The 19,601-nt window shown below is 42.8% G+C and overlaps 2 protein-coding genes across 2 annotated transcripts in view; both read right to left on the bottom strand.

The window, feature by feature from the left end:
• The window catches only part of LOC140952649 (beta-1,4-N-acetylgalactosaminyltransferase 3-like), a 5,721-nt gene extending 2,091 nt beyond the window's left edge, over window positions 1-3,630 (bottom strand). Inside the window, exons 1-2 of the mRNA XM_073402083.1 lie at window positions 2,430-3,630; window positions 267-786 (exon numbers count right to left, since the gene is read on the bottom strand). Of these exons, the coding sequence (XP_073258184.1) occupies window positions 267-786; window positions 2,430-3,436 (1,527 nt within the window). The 5' untranslated portion in view covers window positions 3,437-3,630. The remainder of the gene's footprint in view (window positions 1-266; window positions 787-2,429) is intronic.
• Window positions 3,631-11,186: 7,556 nt separating this feature from the next.
• On the bottom strand, window positions 11,187-17,320 carry LOC140952622 (uncharacterized). Its single transcript, XM_073402055.1, has 3 exons — window positions 16,294-17,320; window positions 13,328-13,847; window positions 11,187-12,553 (listed from the first exon to the last, which is right to left on the bottom strand). The coding sequence occupies exons 1-3, from the start codon at window positions 17,307-17,309 to the stop codon at window positions 12,206-12,208; spliced, it is 1,884 nt and encodes a 627-aa protein (XP_073258156.1). The 5' UTR covers window positions 17,310-17,320; the 3' UTR covers window positions 11,187-12,205.
• Between the last annotated feature and the right edge of the window lie 2,281 nt (window positions 17,321-19,601).

Here is a 19,601-nt window from a genome sequence, read left to right as displayed (position 1 = left end):
AGCTAGTATGACAGAGATTCAAAAGATCTGCATGCTGGGATCTGCACGAATCCTTAGAAAGGTGCTCAGTGTATGAACAGAATGATTGACTTGAGTGACTGACGCTCTAGGTGCATGGTTTGTGCCCGGCTGATGCACAAAAAGAACACCAGCAAAGACTGTGATAATAGAGACAATAATAATAATATCTTTTTCATTTCTATAGTGTAAATTCAACTAAACGTTTTCAAATGTACCAATACTAACATAAAGCACTGCTGACTAACCTTTCTTAAGTCATCTAGATAGTAATATGGTATATCAATATGAAGATCCATTACAGAAACAATGGAGTTAGGATCTGTGACCATACTAGCAGCTTTTTGCAGTCCAATAACCTTTTTAAACTTCCCTTTAATGTTAACATACTGATAAGATGGTATTGTAGCCGTCTTTAGAGCCTTCCCAAGATCAATGTCTTTGCTGTCAAAATCGACAATAACAACATTAAAATTGGTGTCTTTAGTTCTGTTGTAAATTCTTGCCATGTTTTCAAGGAAGTGAAGAATCCAACGTCCCTGGTTATTTCCAGTTGTAAGCAAAATGTTGACAACAGCATTTTTGTTCCATGCCACCCCCACAGGGGTACAGAGGGTTTGTGCACCCCAAGGTCTGTAGACATATTCTGAGAATCTCACAGATTTTCCACTCGAAATTTCTTTGAGTTCCATTTCCACTAAATACCTGTATCCTGTTCCTGGGTCACGATTTTCCTCCACATTTAGGATTTGCACAAAAGAGTATTTCCTAGATTGAAGAGAAAAAAATCTGATTGTTATCAAAGTGACTCTCGTACCCTAGAAGATTTTACCCTCAAGGGTGGTATAGCTCGAAAGAAACTCGAAAGAAACTCTCACATTTTGCTCGCCTGGGCCACTTCTTGCTTGTCTTGGTTAACGATTTTGTTAGAAGGTGACTTGCCTAGACCCTTATCCATTGGGAAAGTAAGCTTTAAAAGTAACTTGCCCAAATTACAAGAAAATTTATTTGTCCCAGACTATCAGGCAGCACTTTTTTCGAGCCCTGGTTGTGAGGTGTAACACTTCTTTGAAAGCTTACTCTATTTTAGACCCAAGTCTTCCCTACCCTGCTTCATACGGTCATTTCAGGACATTCACATGGATACACAAATAATCCCAACCACCTAGGTAATTCTTAGGTTTGCATTAAGGAATGTCTTCAAATTCCCAAAAGTTACTCACACTGTAAATCTCAAGAAATGAATAATACAAAAAGTTGAATCTTCTAAATGTACTCAACACAAATACTAACACCTTACTTCTACGATCTTTCAGACAATGGCTACAAAACAGGGGCACCCAACAATGGTTTCTTCCTAAAGGCATTGAAAACACTTTTCAGGTTATCCAGAGTACTATTAGACCTCTAGAAACGTATTCTAAGTGGTGCTAAAAAATTTATTTCTGTTCGGTCATACTTGGGCAACTTGAGTCTTTTCGAAATCACAAGGGCTTCAGTATTATTTTCCCCAAAATTTTAGCTGCAATTTATAGATTTACGAAAGTGAGAATTTTTCTGATTCCTCTATGCATCGCATTTTCAATTGAATCCGAAAATATTAGGTTTCCTTTCTCTACGAAAAATAGGCTTAACCTGGAGAGTGAAAGGGGAAAGTTAAACTTCAGAAAATTGTAGGGAATTATTAGAGAAGCTTCGAAAATTGTACATGAATGGAACAGTCATCTTGAAATTTTTTTTAGCCTTCCTCAAGTTATAGAAAATTCTAGGCATTTTTTGCTTCTCCGAACAGACATTTCATAGAAAACAGTACTGTTGTTGGGTGCCCTGACAAAACTTACCCTGCAACAAACTACCATGCTTAATTCTCATGCCCAATTCAAGAAGGATTAAAGCCGTATTACATACTAAAATATAGTATCTCTATGTTTTACACTACATTGGAATTTACCAACTGCATCACTAAACAAAGGTTGGGTGCCTAGGATTCAATAGACCTATTTGGCTAACTCGATGTTGTACCCAATTCAAACCCTTTGGAAATAAAACATTTTGTTTCAGGAATTTCCATGTCATTTAAATGTGATGCCACATTACAATGCAAATACAATACACAAAGAATCTTATCCCGGGAGATTTGAATTGGGTACAACATTGAGTTAAACGAATAGGTCTGTGGGGTGTCCAGGGGCTTCAACTGGAGGCCGGCCAGTAAGCCCCTAGACCCAGTAATGCTCCCATGGCTAGCAATCCCTACAAGCCAGCCATGGGCTCCCACAGTTCAAACTGTAATGGATAGCTTTTCAAGTCGCACGAAAAAAGCAATCCAGTATAGCACAGACATAGACTTGGCCAAGTTGGGTAAAAATCAAAGTCCCTCAAAACTGAAATACACCAGCACACATAATTACCCTGGTTGTTTTTTCTTGAGCTGTATCCAGACTTGGGAAGCAACTGCTTCGGCAATACCTTTCTGCAACTTGTCATTGCCAAAAGAAACAAAATCTTTCTCCTTGTCAAGAACATCACTGTAGTCAAAAGGATAAATTGACGTATAATGCATCTCCCAAATGGCCCCGTACCTCTTTAAAGGTGCTTTCACCAGGTATGAAGGATTGTAGTCACATGGAGGGAAAAGATCTTTAGAATCACTTTCACTAATGAAAGGAAGGAGATACATTTCTGAGAGGTGCTGTTGACTATCTATTGCAAAGCTAGGATCCAGGCGTTTTGTGTGCATGGGAAGAACGGCATTTGCTTTTTCATCAAGTTGACCAAACCTATCATGAACAAACACATCAGAGGGGATTTTCGTCATGTCCCTTCCTATTCCAGGAAATAATTTCCATTTGACTTCCATGTGATGAAGCTTCCCTTTTTCATGTTTGCCATGCTTTAGTAAAACTTCCAAAAAATAACGTTTTCCTGCAAGAAGCGAGATCCCATTTCTGTTGCTGTCTAACTCTGATGCTATCCCGGCAGTTGTATTTGCGATTAATAAGCTGTTTTCTGGCTTTGAATCCGGGCTTAACCACAGTTCGGAGGTCTCACTTGTATCTACATGAAAACTGTAAAGCCCGGATTCGATGGGGGACAGATATCCAAATATTCGAAGTCCAAAATTTTCGAATTCTGGCCGAAAATAGAGTTGCAAATCTGACGCTCGTAAACGTGTCGATGGCCGATGCGGAAAGAGTGGAAAATGTTTTAGTGATTGCATCTTGTGTCCGCAAATGTCCTCCCAAATGTCTACATTCAAAGATCCAGCTTTCTGATGCGTCATAAACGGAGGAAAAGTCGGTACCTCAGTGCTTTTTATGGGTTTTTCACGTATGTGGACCATGAAACCCACATAAACGATAATTACTATCAACAATGCCACGAAAACTAATTTTCTTTTATACCTCCACAATCGCATTGTCTCGTGTTCAGATACAGGTAAACCATCAGATTAAAAAGATCCTGGTATGCAGTAGCATATCATGGGCTGTACAACTTTACCGTGCAATTTAGCGGATGAATCCGAATGAAAAAAAATTGTCTAGGTAAAACTAAAGATAATAGTGTCACCAATTTCAATTTTCTGCTTCGTTCTTCATTGCACTGCCCGCGTTTCCTTGCCCGTGGAAGATGTGTTCGGCGTGGTTGTCGTGCGTAGAGGTAGGTCTGAGGAAGGTGAGGTTTCGGTTTTCACTTAACAAGTCAGCGGTGTCCTTTACTGCTGTTGTAGGTACTTGATGTATAATTGCACCCATTAAAATTGTATCCTCTCTTGAATTGTATCAACTGTATCAATGATAGTTGAACAAAAAAAAATCCCTACGACTGCCAATAATACCCAAAAAATTCCCTGGACGAAAAATTAACCCCAAAAAATCCCATGCCGAATTTCGGAGCCTTAAAAATTACCAAAACGGGAAGTCCAAAGACAAAGCTGATCACCCGAAGGGCGGGGGGGGGGGGAGGGGTACTCCCATACATTACCTATATGGGTATGTGCCGCCCAACGGGGTCGTGATTTGGAAGCTCCTGATTTAGAGCGGGGTATCAATTTCAGAGGCGTTTTCTAGAACGGGGTATAATTTTTCGAACGCACGAAAGCACCAGTTTTGTAGGCAGCCATTTGAAATTATTCAAGGACAGATTGCTTTTAAAAATACGGTTCGATGCGTTAACAAGCAAACTGTTGTACTCTTTGCACCTTAGAACGGAGTATAAAAAATTGGCCTATTTCTAGAACGGGGTATCAGTTTTAGGGCGAATTCTAGAACGGGGTATCAATGTTAGGGGAAATTGTTTTTAGAACGGGGTGCCAATTTGCAGTCCCGGGGCGGCACACACCCACCCAAAAATACCCTAGTGCCTCCCCGAGGCTGATCAGAACAACGTGTATTGCTTTTTCATAACAATATTTCGGCTGGCCACACCAGCCTTCTCAATGTCTTCGTCCACGGTTTTTGCAGTTAATTTAATTCCTTTATTATTAAAAATACTAAGCATTAAATGATATAACACAAAAAATTATATAAATGGAAAAAACAAACATTCGCAGAACTACGCGGCCGGGATACGCAGGCACTGCAACGAATCTTCAATATTTTTTTAATGCCCCCCTCCCCACTCCAAAAAAACCGTATTTTTTCCCTCCGTAGGGACAGGTAGGAGAGAACCCTGCGAACGAGGTTGATTTTTACGCTACACTAGCAGCCTGCGTGGCAGGTGTTTGAAACGGAAGGGAAAGGGAGTTTCTATTTATGTCTGAATCAGCCCGAGGACTAGTTTTCTGATTTTCAGTTTTGACCTTGAAACGGCGATTTATTACAGATATGTAAGCATCGTAAGTGTTACGTCATACATGATAGTATACACACTGAATAACAATTGTGAACTGCAAAACAGCTATTCTCCGAAAAACGAGCATGTCAAAATTTCCTTGCAGAAATGCAATCTTTTTTTCCTTTACTTGGTCCACAGAGGAATTTATAATTATCGCTTGAAAGACTTGAGAACCTTGATCTTGCTTGTCTGCAGATCTGGTTTTCCTGCCAGACTGCATGCGAAAAATAGAGTCACGAGTCGACCGGAAGGGTCCCGACAAGAAGCTCGATCTCACTTCATTTTCCCAAACAACCGCTGACTTATTAATTAAACACTGAAAACTCACCCTCCCTCTACGCCCGTGGAAAATTTTCTGCCCATCTCTTGCACGGAGATAAAAGCTTGGTTACCCAGCTTCTTCTTTCTCCACAGGCATCACAATCAAAGGCAACAACCGCCAACCACCTGGATCTTCTGCTCGGACAGATTGCCAATTTCTGCCCCGTGATCTCCAGGAACTCCATAGTAAAGCACTCTACCTCTCTGAATGACATTTGGCAGAAAATTCGCCAGCATTTTGGGTTCCAGTCCTCCGGAGCCCATTTCCTCGACCTTGCAAGCATCAGCCTTCAAACTGCTGAGCGACCAGAGGACTTATTCCAACGCCTCATGGCCTTCTTCGAAGACAACCTCCTTGCAGTTAATGGTGGCTTAACCCACCACGGTGAGCAGGTGACCGCAGATGAAGATCTTTCCCCATCGCTCGAGAACACTATAGTAGTTCTGTGGCTGCAGCTGATCCACCCTGGCCTACCATTACTGGTAAAGCAGAAGTATGGTTCTGAGTTGCGTAACAAGACCCTTGCCTCACTCAAGCCAGAGATCTCACAAGCACTTAATTCCCCTCCTTGATGAACTACGCTCCATAGAGGACACCAAAGCCATGCGTATTAGCAATGTCAACCCCAGACGCACCTCTAATGGCGGACAGGGCCAACCACGCCGCCGTCCATTTGTATCTTGTATTCTCTGCAAAACCGCTGGACGCCCTCACAACACCCATGATCTAATGGAGTGCCGTTACCTGCCTGATCGTGACAGGAGACCATTGGCCCGCTCACGTCTTATAAACGACGATCCTGATGAGTTTGCGACCGGCGACTGTGGCCCTTATGATGAGTGTTGCGATCATGCCCTCCCGCCTGAGCACAGTGATGTACCTACTGCACCTACTGCACTCCGTGTCAGCATCATTCAATCACCTGTTCTCAACACCTTTTACCACGAGCACCCCGTGCAGCTCACCCTTGATACTGGCGCCACGTCTAACATGGTTCGTGCCTCGGCCGCTAAGTTATATGGCCTACCTGTTACCCCAGCTTCTCAGATGGCCCGCCAAGCCGATGGAGTTACCCCTATGGATGTGGTGGGTGAAGTGCATTGCACTCTCACTCGTGGACAGCAAGCATTTGAACTAGACGCCCTAGTTGTTCGCCAACTCGATGTTGACATTTTAGCGGGAAACCCCTTCCTGGCCCGAAACGACATCGGCATCCGTCCTGCCAGGCGCCAAATTGTAATCGGCGGGTCTGACGTAATCCACTATGGTACTGCTTCCAAACACACTACTCAACCAGCTGTGCGACGCACCCAGTCCTTTCTCCTACGCAACCCGCAACGCACAGTTATACTGCCAGGAGAATACGTTCAGCTTGACACCCCTTGTGATTCTGACCCAGATACGTTATGGGCCCTTGAACCCCGACTAGACTGTCCATCCAACACCCCCCTCAAGGCAGAAGGAGCATGGCCCCCACCTCAACAAGTCCTCTCTGTGGACCACGCTGTACGCATAACCAATACGACTGACTCTCCTATACTTCTTCGGACCGGCGAGCAGCTGTGTCATGTAAGGCATGTTATACCTGTTGACAGCATAGACACCACATCTGCCCCTACCTCTACAGCCACTACTGCCCCTACCTGCTGCCAGCCCTTCTCCACTAATGTGATCCTTGACCCCGATGGCTGCTTAGACGAGGACATTCGCGACAAGTTCAGAGCACTGAATCTGGAGTTTGATGATGTTTTCAACCCCACTATCTCGAAATATAACGGCGCTAGCGGTACCATTGAAGCTGTTGTCAACATTGGTCCCACACTCCCCCCACAGTACAACAGAAGCACCCTTGAGGAATTGCAAGCCAAATTTGACGAGCTCGAAGTGGCTGGTGTGTTTGCCAGACCTGAACAGGTGAACGTACACGTTGAGTACTTGAATACCTCCTTCCTTGTTAAGAAACCCAATGGGGGTAGCAGACTTGTGACATCCTTCGGCGAAGTTGCCCAGTATAGCAAGCCCCAGCCTTCTCTAATGCCTAACGTCGATGGTGTACTGCGTGAAATTGGGAAGTGGGAGTATATAGTTATCTCGGACTTGTTAAAGTCGTTCTATCAAATTCCACTGGCTCACTCTTCCATGAAGTACTGTGGGGTAGCCACACCCTTTAAAGGCATCCGTGTGTATACCCGCTCTGCTATGGGCATGCCTGGGTCGGAAACATGCCTCGAGGAGCTAATGTCTCGAGTTCTGGGTGACCTAATTCAAGAGGGTTGTGTTGCCAAAATTGCTGATGACCTGTACGTTGGTGGAGCAACCCTACAGATGTCCTTCATAATTGGCGGCGCGTTCTTTCCTTGCTTCAACGCAACAATCTTCGTCTCTCCGCGCCCAAAACACTCATCTGTCCCAGAAAGGCCACCGTGTTGGGTTGGGTATGGTCTAACGGCACCCTACAGGCTAGCCCCCACAAGTTAGCCGCATTATCCTCTGTTGACCCTCCTACTACTGTTCAAGGCCTACGATCTTTCGTTGGTGCATACAAGGTGCTCAGCCGAGTACTCCCTAAGTTCGCTGAATTGCTGGACCCCTTGGATCAGGCCACCGCTGGAAAGGAATCTCGAGAAAGACTAGTGTGGTCCGATGAGTTACTCCTGTCTTTCAAGTCCGCCCAACATGCCTTGGAAAACCACAAGACCATCACAATCCCCCAACCCCGCGACGCTTTGTGGATCGTGACAGACGGTTCTGTGAAGAATAGAGGCATCGCAGCCACACTCTACACCCACCGGAACGGTAAACTGCTGTTGGCTGGTTTTTTCAGCGCGAACTGCGAAAGCATCAAGTGACCTGGCTACCGTGTGAGATCGAAGCTCTGGCCATAGCTTCCTCCATCAAGCACTTCGCCCCTTACATTATCCAGTCATCCCATACAACCGAAGTTCTGACGGACAGTAGGCCTTGTGTCCAAGCCTACGATAAGCTTAGGAGAGGAGTGTTCTCAGCCAGCTCCAGAGTTACCACCTTCCTGTCTACAGTCAGCCGCTATTCTGTCCATGTGCGCCACATTGCAGGTGTTGAAAACCTCCCCTCAGACTTCGCCAGCAGACACCCAAGAGAATGCTTGGACTCCAGCTGTCAGATTTGTCGCTTTATTGCGGAGTTGGAAGATTCTGTTGTGCGCAGCATCTCCGTGAGCGAAGTCCTAGAGGGTTCTGTTCGAATGCCCTTCACCAGCCGCGCCACATGGCAAGCTACCCAGCTGGAATGCCCTCACCTCCGGCGAACCCATTCTCACCTCAGTCAAGGTACCCGACCTTCAAAGAAAGCTACCAAAATAATTGATGTCAAACGCTATCTTCAGGACGTCGTCATCGCCTCTGCTGGTCTTCTCGTTGTTAAAGACCACCCGCCTTTCCAGCCCCCTCGCGATCGCATTGTTGTCCCTCGCACTGTTCTTGATGGACTCCTGACAGCCCTTCACATCCGTTTCAGTCATCCTTCCAAGTACCAAACCAAGCGCCTTTTTAGCAGGTACTTCTTTGCTCTGGACCTTGACAAAGCAATTGAGACTGTCTCTTCCTGCTGTCACACCTGTCAATCTCTGAAGACTATCCCTAAACACCTGCACCCGCAGTCTTCTGCCGATGCTCCTCCTACCATTGGCGTATCATTTGCAGCTGATGTCGCTAAGCGTCATCGTCAACTGATCATGGTTCTAAGGGAAACAGTGTCTTCGTACACCGTGTCTTCCTTCATCGCGAGTGAAAAACTCGAAGACCTCCGCAATGCCATCATCATGCTCTGCTCTCAGCTCCGTTCCCTTCGCGACGGAGGGGTGATCGTCCGCGTTGATCCTGCCCCTGGCTTCTCCGCCCTTGCCAAAGACAGAGTACTCCTCTCTTATGGGATCACCCTGGAGGTTGGTAGGCCCAAAAACCCTAACAAGAATCCTGTGGCTGAGCGCGCAATCGAAGAGCTAGGCTTGGAGATCCTCAACTTGTCTCCTGAGGGAGGCCCCGTCTCTCAAACTACGCTGTCCTTAGCAACGGCCAATATGAACTCCCGCATCCGCCGTGATGGCCTCTCAGCTCTTGAGTTGTGGACGCAACGCGACCAGCTCACTGGTGCGCAGCTTCCAATTGTCGACCGCCAGATTATCCTCAGTCAAAACTTTTCTCCACCAGTGGATACCTATACTGTTCCGGTACACCACTCAGTGTCTCCAGCTCATTCTCAGCTACCCGCCCAGGAACACCCCCCAATTCCTGAAGTCATTATGCCTTCTCGGAGTCCTCCACAAGCTCCCCTGGACCCTTCTTTTACTGATGATGCACAGCCGACGCCTGCTGCTGTTATCCCCACTAGGAAATCTGACCGCTCGCGGAAAGCCCCATTTTGGCACAATAAGGACTGGGACTTTGACTAATAACTCTGCCGTGTACTCTCTAGCCGTAACTACGGTCTTTACCATGAACTGCGTATTTTATTAGCTCACTCGTACCTTATCATAAGGGGGAATACACCCCACCGTTACATTCAGTTTCATATTTATTCTAGCTCTTTCATTACTTTTAGCCGTTGTTATCCTATGCGGTTTTAGTCTAGTGCTCGTATCAGTTCAGCCTATTGTTCATGTTTTATTTCTTAGTTAGGGTAGGAAAGAAGGAGGCAATCACGCCACTACGTTGTTATTGCGTTACTTTCAGCGGTATCTAGCGCGCGCATGCGCCCGTCGATCATCTTTGTAATTCCATGCGGTTCTCGTTCGGTCTTCAGTAAACCCTCGTTAAGACACAGTTTGTTCCTTACTGGCGTACATTGTTAGAGAAAGGCAGCTCTAATTTAAAAATAGCCATGAATCCTCGACCCTAAGTTTGGAGGAGGGGGGACGGGGGTGGGCACTTTATTATTCAAGCCAATAAGTATGTGAACTTGTGGTGGATATTTTAGCGTTGTTACATTGGTTTCGTCTTAATTTTACTGGACTATTAGAAAGCCTATAGATCATGCGACATTGATTTGCTTCAGGAGCCAAAGATAACTATACAGTAGAAACCCTGCGCGAGCAAGAACCTGTTAGGCTAAAATTTGCCAGTTAGGCCCCCTCTACACAAGAACCTGTTTAGTCTAAAACTTAAAACGGGTTCTTGTTTTCTAAAATCTACAAAAAAAATTATAAACTTGGGCAAATAAGATAAGCAAACATTCAGGATCCTCTTTGGGGCAAAGTTACCTTTTCACTTCAACTGCAATGTAGTGGTGTGCAGATTTTATGTAAGGAATGACCTGAATACCACTAAATGTGTTTATGTTCGGAATTTGCATTTATGGCCGCAGTTTGATCCTCTAGGGATTTTACGTCACATCTCGACACAACTGGTCGTGTCCTTCCTATTTCAACGTGTTTTGCCTTTCTGCTGATTAGAACTTAAACGTTTTCTCTGCGGCGGAACGCAGTGACATAGCAGAGAACTACTCTTAGCGACAAAGCTCTTTTTTTTCTTCTTCAGAAAAAAAGAAGCTATTTAAGAACCCAAGTAGCCTAAATTAGTGCTACTTCCCTATGCCCCACCCCCCTCCACTGGAAAATCTTACTAAAACGCTTCAAATGGTACAAAACGATGCTGTAATACTATAAGCAGAGCCTTCCTCTAAATTGCTCGGTTTGGTATGCAAACAAGAGAGCGCTGGAGAACGTTACTCTTCCCAAGGAGAAACGAAGCGACCGTCAATGTCGTAATTCGAATGTAAATCGAAGAGTCTTCGGAGAGAAACAAATGCTTTTTGTTTAAATCTTCAAAAGTTGGCAATTTACTTGGGTTGTACACTGAATCGACCTCCAGTTGATATAATCGAATCGACTTCAATTTGTACCGAAATGACCGGTAACCGCTCGCAGGGTACCGACGTACTCGGCAGAGATATCAGTCCTTTAACCCGATGTTACTCAACACGTTTTCCCTCAAATAATCCCCCAGGGCTAAAGGGAGGGGCGCTTATTGGACGAAGTGGGGTTTATCGACGCTACTTCAGTTTTCCTTTAAACAAAGTGAAACTCTGGCTAAATCTTTAATAGAAACGTAAAGTTAATATTGATAGTCTTTCGTTGTTAAAATAGTAGTTGGTAATCAAGCGTACCTTAGTCCCATTGAACGCTGTATCGGTATGCATGTTCATAAAACATCGATTATCTCATCATCCTCCAGATCATCCTCGTTAATGATATGCAGGCCCCGGTTGTTTCAACGTTAGATAGCGCTGTCCACCGAATAAATCACTATCCAGCGGGTAGCGTGATTGATTTCCGTAATACTTTTCCGCTGGATAGTGATTTATCCGGTGGATAGCGCTATCCAACGTTTGAACAACCGAGGCCAGATCTTCACATTAATTACCGTTGATCCCCTCTATTTAAGGGGAGGGGAGGGTGCACTTATTTGAGAAAGGGGCTTGTTTGATATTATGGCCTACATTCGACGGACGGCGCTAATTAGAACGTGGGCGCTTATTCGAGGAAATCAGTATATGGGTTTTTTGGGGGGCACACCTTCACCCCTGAACATCCTGTACCCAAAAGGCTAGATCTTCATTGTAGTCCACTATAAGACATGGATTACTGTGACATTGACTGACCTATATTATCTGAATATTATGTTGGTAGCTTTTTCCAGTGCGGTATGAAAATCAGTGATCACAATAACAGCCAGTTCTCCCCTCGTTTTTCCCGCGTACGATTTCACTCGCTCCCCACCATTTAGCGCCGCGGTCTACTATCTGAATGCCTGAAAGAGGCTAAGGAGCAAGGTATCTCCCTCATAAAGTTATAGAAACTGGCTAAAGAGCGGCAGGAACCGACCCTTGGTGTTCGTTTTAGCGAAATGTTCATCTACTGGTGGGACTCCAAGACAGCTTACGCTAATCACTGAAAGAATATTATCTCGCGTACATGTGTTTATCGAACTTGGTTTGAGTTACCAGCCTTTAAGCCCTGAGATTCTTATTTAGCAACTACACGGTGATCCACCGTCAATACGTGTACCAATATTTGCTCAAAATGTCACCTTTTGCATGGCTGTTGATGTTATTCCACATGCCTTTCTTTGAATGGAAGTAGTGAAAAAAATGCAACATTTTGAGCATTTCAACCTCCATTCCAGCTTCCAACAAGCGATCGACAAATTCCCAGTCCTCCCCACCCCATTTCTCCTTAAATTCCTTGACGTTCATTCCTCCAATTTTGTCCCAGTCACTCTTGTACAAAGTTATCAATCCTAAACCATAAATTTCCCAAAAGCCAAAAGGTTCGGTAGCTGTTGCTCCACAGCCTAAGCGTACGAGAAGAGGACAGTAGGCAATCTTGTGTTGAACAGAGTGCTGAAAGATAAGAATGACAAAACCAAAAGTAAGACCTACGTATTCAATGTATAAATGAAGGTGTGCTCCTTCTAATGAGCAAAAAACTGTTAAATCATTTTCATTCTTTTGTTGGGCAAAGATCCAAACATAAGCCTTTCATTCCACACATATTTCGGCTTCTCAGTTTAACAAAGTGATTTTTTAACCTCTCAGAAAAAAACGCAACGAACAACATCATCACTTTTAAACTTTGTTATCCGCAAAAACACATTGATACCGATTCAATCTCCTAAAATTTGCTTGTCGATGCGATTTTTTCCTTGTATCTCCCCCTGTCTCGGATACATCCTGCTCCCTTTAGGGTTTTAGGGGCGGTGGCTACCTGCTCGAGGGTACTCATGTGAAAAAAACGTCAAAGATAAAAAAAAGGCATGGATTTCAACTGTCATGAAATTTTTACCTGGGTACGCACATAATTTTAATTTTGAGTAAGGTTCAACTTTTACGTTACACACGACCTCCCATGCATTGCGTCTAATAATTACACGCGTAAGTAAATTATTTACTTACGCGTGTAAAATTTACTTGCGCACCAAATACAATATACGTGTCACTGGAAATCCAACCTTAGGATTGACTCAGAAAACTGAGTGTACATTCCTCTGGACAATGCTTAGCTACATTCCTGGGATTTTAATCAAAAGTTGCCAGTCAAGTTGACCGGAATAGAAGTTCCCATACCCCCGGGTTGTCCCGAAACCCCCCTGGCCAGAACAACTACGCTTCACTAACCTTTCTAACATCATCCAAGAAATGATAAGGAATATCAAGATGAAGATCCATAGCAAAAAGAATTGAATTTGGATCTCTGACCATTTCAGCAGCTTTCTGTAGCCCCAAGGCCCTTGAAAAATCCCCCTTTCTATTAGTATATTGATAAGATGGAATTGCTGCCTTCTTTAAGGCATTATCAATATCAATGTCTTTGCTGTCAAAATCGACAATAACAACATTAAAATTGGCATCCTTGGTTCTGTTATAAATTCTTGCCATGTTATCAAGGAAGTGAAGAATCCAACGTCCCTGGTTATTTCCAGTTGTAAGCAAAATGTTGACAACAGCACTTTTCTTCCAGGCCACGCCCACAGGGGTACACAGGGTTTGTGCACCCCACGGTCTGTAGACATATTCTGAGAACCTTACAGGTCTTCCGACTGAATTTTCTTTCAGTTCCAATTCCACCAAGTACCTGTCTCCTTTTCTTTGGTCACGTTTTTCTTCCACATTTAGGGTTCGTACAAAAGAGTATTTCCTAAATTGAAGGAAAACAAAATCTCATAATTATTATCAGAATGAATATAAATTTGAGACTGTAGGGCTCAAAATAATGGCTGGTCAATGGACAATGTCCGGCCAAGATGACCATTTGTCTGGACAAACCTTCGGTTTCCCAGTCTTTTTAATCAGAGGAGTAAAATCAGGCAGACAAAAAAGGCATTTTTTTCAAACATTTTGACCAGTCAGAAGAGAGAACTTCCAGAGAGACATTACCGAGCTAAAATATCTTTGGCCAGACTTGGCAACAGTCCCAAATTTATTCTGAGCCCTGATGGGGCTCATGAGTCCCTGGCCTCTGCATTACTACCCCAGTGAACTTTCCATATATAAGTGCCCCTACCTATTAGACCTATTGGACCAAGGTATCATTAATATCTTACATAATATTATCTAAAGCAGCTTTCATTTACTAGTAACTAATAAATATTATAACTGCTACTTGTACAGCAAAGAACTGGTGCAATGGTTTGTTAGTAGAATAAGATTTGAATTTGATAATTTGAATATTGAGTTTATAATAATTTACAGGTTCCACTATCACATGCTTCAGCTGGAGAACTGAAAACTTCTTAAGTAATGATCCAGGTAAGAAGGGAAGCAATTTGTTTTGTTGTGGTGCAATACGCTTTGCTTGCATAGAAATGTTTTCATTTCTACGCAGAGAATGCATAAATCTACAAAAAGGCAGTTTACGAAAGAAAATGTATTCTAACTCCATTTTTAAAGGGTGTATTTTTGTGTTAAAACATTTTGACCAATCACAAGAGTTCCAAACAATGGCCAAGAAATGTTCACAATTTTACAGGATCCGCACATACGACTCAGACGAGATTTTGATATAAGGAAGTTGGATAGAAAAAAAGGGATTAATATACATGCTGCTTTGCGAAGATTTCGTAAAATTTGATGTTTAAACCAATCAGAACCATAGTAGAGACAATAGTAAAGTTAGCACCTTTTTGCATTCCGACGTGTTCACTGCGTTTTGGTCCTTCCCTTCTTATCTGGACCATTACTTAAACCAAACCCTGATTTAAAAATTGAATAATGATAAGTGATGAAGGATAGTCAGACATCAAACATTGAAGCCCTGTTTAAATTCAATATTACATCTCTAAGTGCTTTGATTTTCTTTGTCTGCAACACCAAATGACAGAAAACCAAAGCATAGGCTGCTAATAGGATGGGAACATGTTTTGGCCAAATTTTTATTGCCAGTCAGCCAGGTTCCCTTAATCCCACAAAACCAATCCTTTATTGGTGTCAAAAATAATCTATCATTTCCAGGAATGAAGTATGTTGTAAGCATGATATGAGCATTATAATTCAGAGGAGAAACAATGCTTAATAAAATCAACACTTTGGCTCACTCAGGGGTCAACTCAAGCAATGTGAGACAACCAGAACATGGGCGAGCACTCTTGACCCAGGCAGAGGGGATGACATTTAGGGCTTGCTAAAGTTGACTTATCTGGGGGGGGGTACCCTATTTTGTGGGAAAACGTTTCTCCATATAAAAAGGGACTTACTTTTCACTGACAAGTCTGAAACCCTAATAATTCTCATATGCAATCAATTTACCTGCGCCAATGCCACCAGTATTGCCTGGGATACTGTTTCAACAAACTGTATTCCCCTGAATAAGTGCCAAGGTGCCTATTCGGAATTAAGGCTAAAAAAGGTGCATATTCAAAGGAGGGCACTAAATTGAGCGGGTGGCTTATTAAGATTTTCTAACTTTGTTTTGGCTCAATTTTTGATAGAAATGTAAAGTTAATATTAATAGTCTTTTCCTTACTAAAGGAGAAGTTGTAATATCAAGCATACCTTAGTCCCATCAAGCACTTTACACAAAAATGTAATGGTCTACAGGTTTATAAAATATTGATTATCTTGTCATCCTCAAGATCATCCTTGCCAACAATATGCAGATCTTCACATTCCCCTTGTATCAGAAAGTGAAGGGGAGGGAAGGGGCAATTATTTGAGAAAGGGGCTTGTTTGATATTATGGACTTATTTAGGGTTGGTGCTTATTCAGGAGAGGGCACTTATTTGAGTGTGTACACTTATTCGAGGGAAATATGGTATGAAGACTTAAGCTGCTGGCCAAAAGAAATATTACAGGACTTTACCACCAACATGCCTGGGAAGTTGAACTGCAGTCAAATTTCCATGCATGCCAACAAAATCCTGGGATGGCCTCTGTTATTGGTGACTTAATCTTTTCTTGTATTGGAACAATATATACCTCTCGTTCCAGCGGCAATGTCACAGTTTTTAATTCGGTCAGTTGCATATGAGAACCAGGCTTAAGAGTTAGGAAATGCAAACCACAGTCTTTAGGGGGCATACAGGTTTTGCCAAAGTAATTTTGGTTGCATTACAGATCCACTATAATAGAACTAAACAGGTATTTACCCAGGATGTTGTTTCTCCAGCTGTATCCAGACTTGAGAAGCGACTACCTCGGCAATATCTTTATCCAACTGGTCATTCCCAAGAGACAAAAAATCATTTTTTGCCTTACACACAACATCACTGTAGTCAAACGGATAAATGGACGAATACTGCAATTCCCAAGTGGACTGGTACCTTTTTAAAGGTCCTTTCACCAGGTATGAAGGATTGTAGTCACATGCAGGAAAAAGATTTTTGGAATCCTTTTCACTAATGAAAGGGAGGAGATACATTTCTGCACGGCGTTGTAATTCCTCCGTTGCAAATCTAGGATCTTGGCGTTTACCGTGCATAGGAAGAACAAAATTTTTGTTGCGATCAAATGTTCGAACTTGTTTAAACTTATCATTAGCAATAAACACATTGGATGGGATTTCTCTGATGTCATCTTCTCTCCAAGAGGATGATTTCCACTTAAGTTCAAAGTGATGAAAAATCCACTCATATTTTTCTAGTTTGAGTAAAATTTCCAAATAATAACGCTTTCCAGCAAGCAAAGAAACGCTGTTTAAATTGTTGTCAAATTTCCACTCTTGCCCTGAGGTTGAATTTGCAATCAATTTGCTGTTCTCTGGATTTGAATCCAAACTCAACCAAAGTTCTGAAGTTTCACTTGTATCTAAATAAAAACTGTAATCCCCAGATTCGAAGGGTGACAGAAATCCAAATATCCGTAGCCCAGAATTTTCCGATTGTGGTCGAAAATATAGCCGCAAATTTGGCGTTTGTAATCGCGCAGACGGTCCTTGAGGAAAGAGTGGAAACTGTGTTAGTGACAGCATCTTTTCGCCGCATAGTTCTTCCCAAATGTCCACGTTCAAAGAGCCAGGCATTCCTCCTTCTTTCTGATACGTGAACTGTACATTTCCAGATCCTTGGTTTACAACAAATTTCACTAGAGCAAACGTTATTATGAATAAAAATGCCACAAAAAGTAAACTTTTAACTTTAAGTTTCCACAATCGCCATTCTGTCATTCTGCTGTAGGCCTTAATCAACATCCGGGTATTTTAAGAGTAACGCAACCGCAAACCTCGTTCCCAGGGTTCTCTCCTACCCGCCCTAAAAACGCCTGGGCCGAGTTGTTCAAAGCTGTGTTAAGATAACCCAGGGTTAGTGCAGGATTTGAATACAGATTTGAAAGCTTAAAAAGCATTTCAGTTTTAATTCTTTTTGTCTACAAGTTGATGATTGGAATCTCTAAAAAATAACAGAGAAAATTACCCGAGAAAATGCTTTTGAACACAAGAAAAAGAAACCCGGGTTAAATTTAACCCCGGATTAAGCGCTAATCGGCCTTCGAACAACTGGGCCCTGAAGCTGTTTTTCGGCGTTCAAGATAAATCTAACCGCACGTTGTTGAAGATGCAGAAGTTCACAATGTGCAAAACATTTCTTTTCTGGAAGGGTCATTTGGCATTCATTTCCGCCATTATAGTGGGGCCTTGGCCACGATACAGTAATACTCACTAATAAGACATGATAAGAACCTGCTGGCAGAAATCTGGCACTTCTTAGTAATGCCCATCCTCGGAGACCCAGGGGCAGTCAGTCGGGTCGGGAGAAAAAGTGCGACGTTAGTTTTCAAGAACGGGCGAATGAGCCCCTGGGTACCGACTCTCACCCATCGACGGAGACCCAGGGGAAGTCAGTTTGAAAACTTTTGTCGCGCTTTTTCTCCAGCCCCGAGTGGCTGCCCCAGGGTCTCCGAAAATGAGTATTGCTCAAAAATATAAGAACCTGTTTAGCCAAGCAAAATCGAGCAGCTTCTTATATTTAGGTTACAGGTAAATTAAGATAAACTTTTTAACCAAAGAGTTTGACTTCGAGATTGTCAGTTGATAGGGACCTTAACATCCGAAGACGGCGACGGCGGAGAAAACGTCGCTGAAAAGGTGAATTGGCTATTTTTCAATGTTCATAGCGATTACTCCAAGTCACTAACTTTGTCAAATGTAGGCGAACCCTCCTAAAGTTGAATTCCTAAGAACCATATTCAAGTCCAGAAAGAGAGAGGAAATTTCGTCGTCGCTTGTGTACTTCCTCTGTACATCGGGAAATTAGGCATTTTCACGTCGTAGTCGTGCAGTGACGGCAAAGAAATGTACCAAAAAGCGTGATGCACGTGAAAAATAGTTGTTTTGCTAATTAAACCTATTGCTTTTGTGGCGTTCCCGTTGTCGTCGCCGTCGTCGGCCCTTAAGGTCCCCATGATATTACAAGAAGATACTGGACCAAACTGTAATTACAAATAGAAGTACTACTGTAGATTCCCGTACAACGAAAAAAGGTTTATAAAAAGTACAGACTGTAATAGTCTTCATGGACCTTGCACAAAGGAGGTTTGCAATGTACATTTGTTAATATGCACTGTATACTGTATATTGAAGGAAGGACCAAACCGTCAAGGTTCTTTACTTTTCTGGTAGTCAACAATTGCAACTACATCTCCTTTATACACTAAGGGCCTGATTAAGAACCTACTTAGCCTCAGTTGCTAATGACTGACCCAAAATAAAAGAACCGTTTTGCCAGACCTCAAAACATTTTAGGGTAATTGCTAGCGTTTGTTTACTGTATTGGCCTGATGAAACAGGAATTTGAACAGGCCAGTCTTAAAAAGTTCAAATGCTTGGGATATTGCCATAGAAGGGTTAATTCAATTGATCGACACATAAAATGATAAAACTACTAGCTAACAAAACAAAATGGACTGGTTTATGCACGTGGAGGGTTCTTTTGCGTGTCGGTTATGTTTATGAATCGCGCTTTTTCAGCAAGAAAGATTTGACCGACTTCTGTGATTATCTTAGCATCTTTAATAAAGAATGGTGAAACTTTAAGAAAATCTATTTTCTTGTAGGTATAAAAAAACGTTTGAGATATCGGCATAGATTTTATTACCACATTTTTGCTGCAAGAAAGCTTTTGACAACGTATCACACTAGCACCTGCTGGACAAATTACACAGGCAGTTTGGCATTGACGGCAAACTCTATGCCTGGATGAAGAATTATCTCTCAAATAGAAAGCAATTTACAGTGATAAATGGCAGAAAATCTTCGAATACGCAGGTCAGATTTGGAGTTCCACAGGGTGCGATTTTAGGCCCTACCTTGTTCACGTTGTTTACCCTTGTCGATTACATCTGGAGATACGTTTATCTATGTTGATGACATTACGGTTTTCTGCATCGTCTCCACCCAAGGCACCGCTTCTGATTTGTTTAACCTTACACTTAAAGAAAATTTCACCTGGTGTATTAACAA

This window comes from Porites lutea, chromosome 11 (genome assembly GCF_958299795.1).
Source record: "Porites lutea chromosome 11, jaPorLute2.1, whole genome shotgun sequence".
In the NCBI taxonomy this organism is placed as follows: Eukaryota; Metazoa; Cnidaria; class Anthozoa; order Scleractinia; family Poritidae; genus Porites; species Porites lutea.
This window is presented reverse-complemented; position numbering and strand designations above follow the sequence as displayed.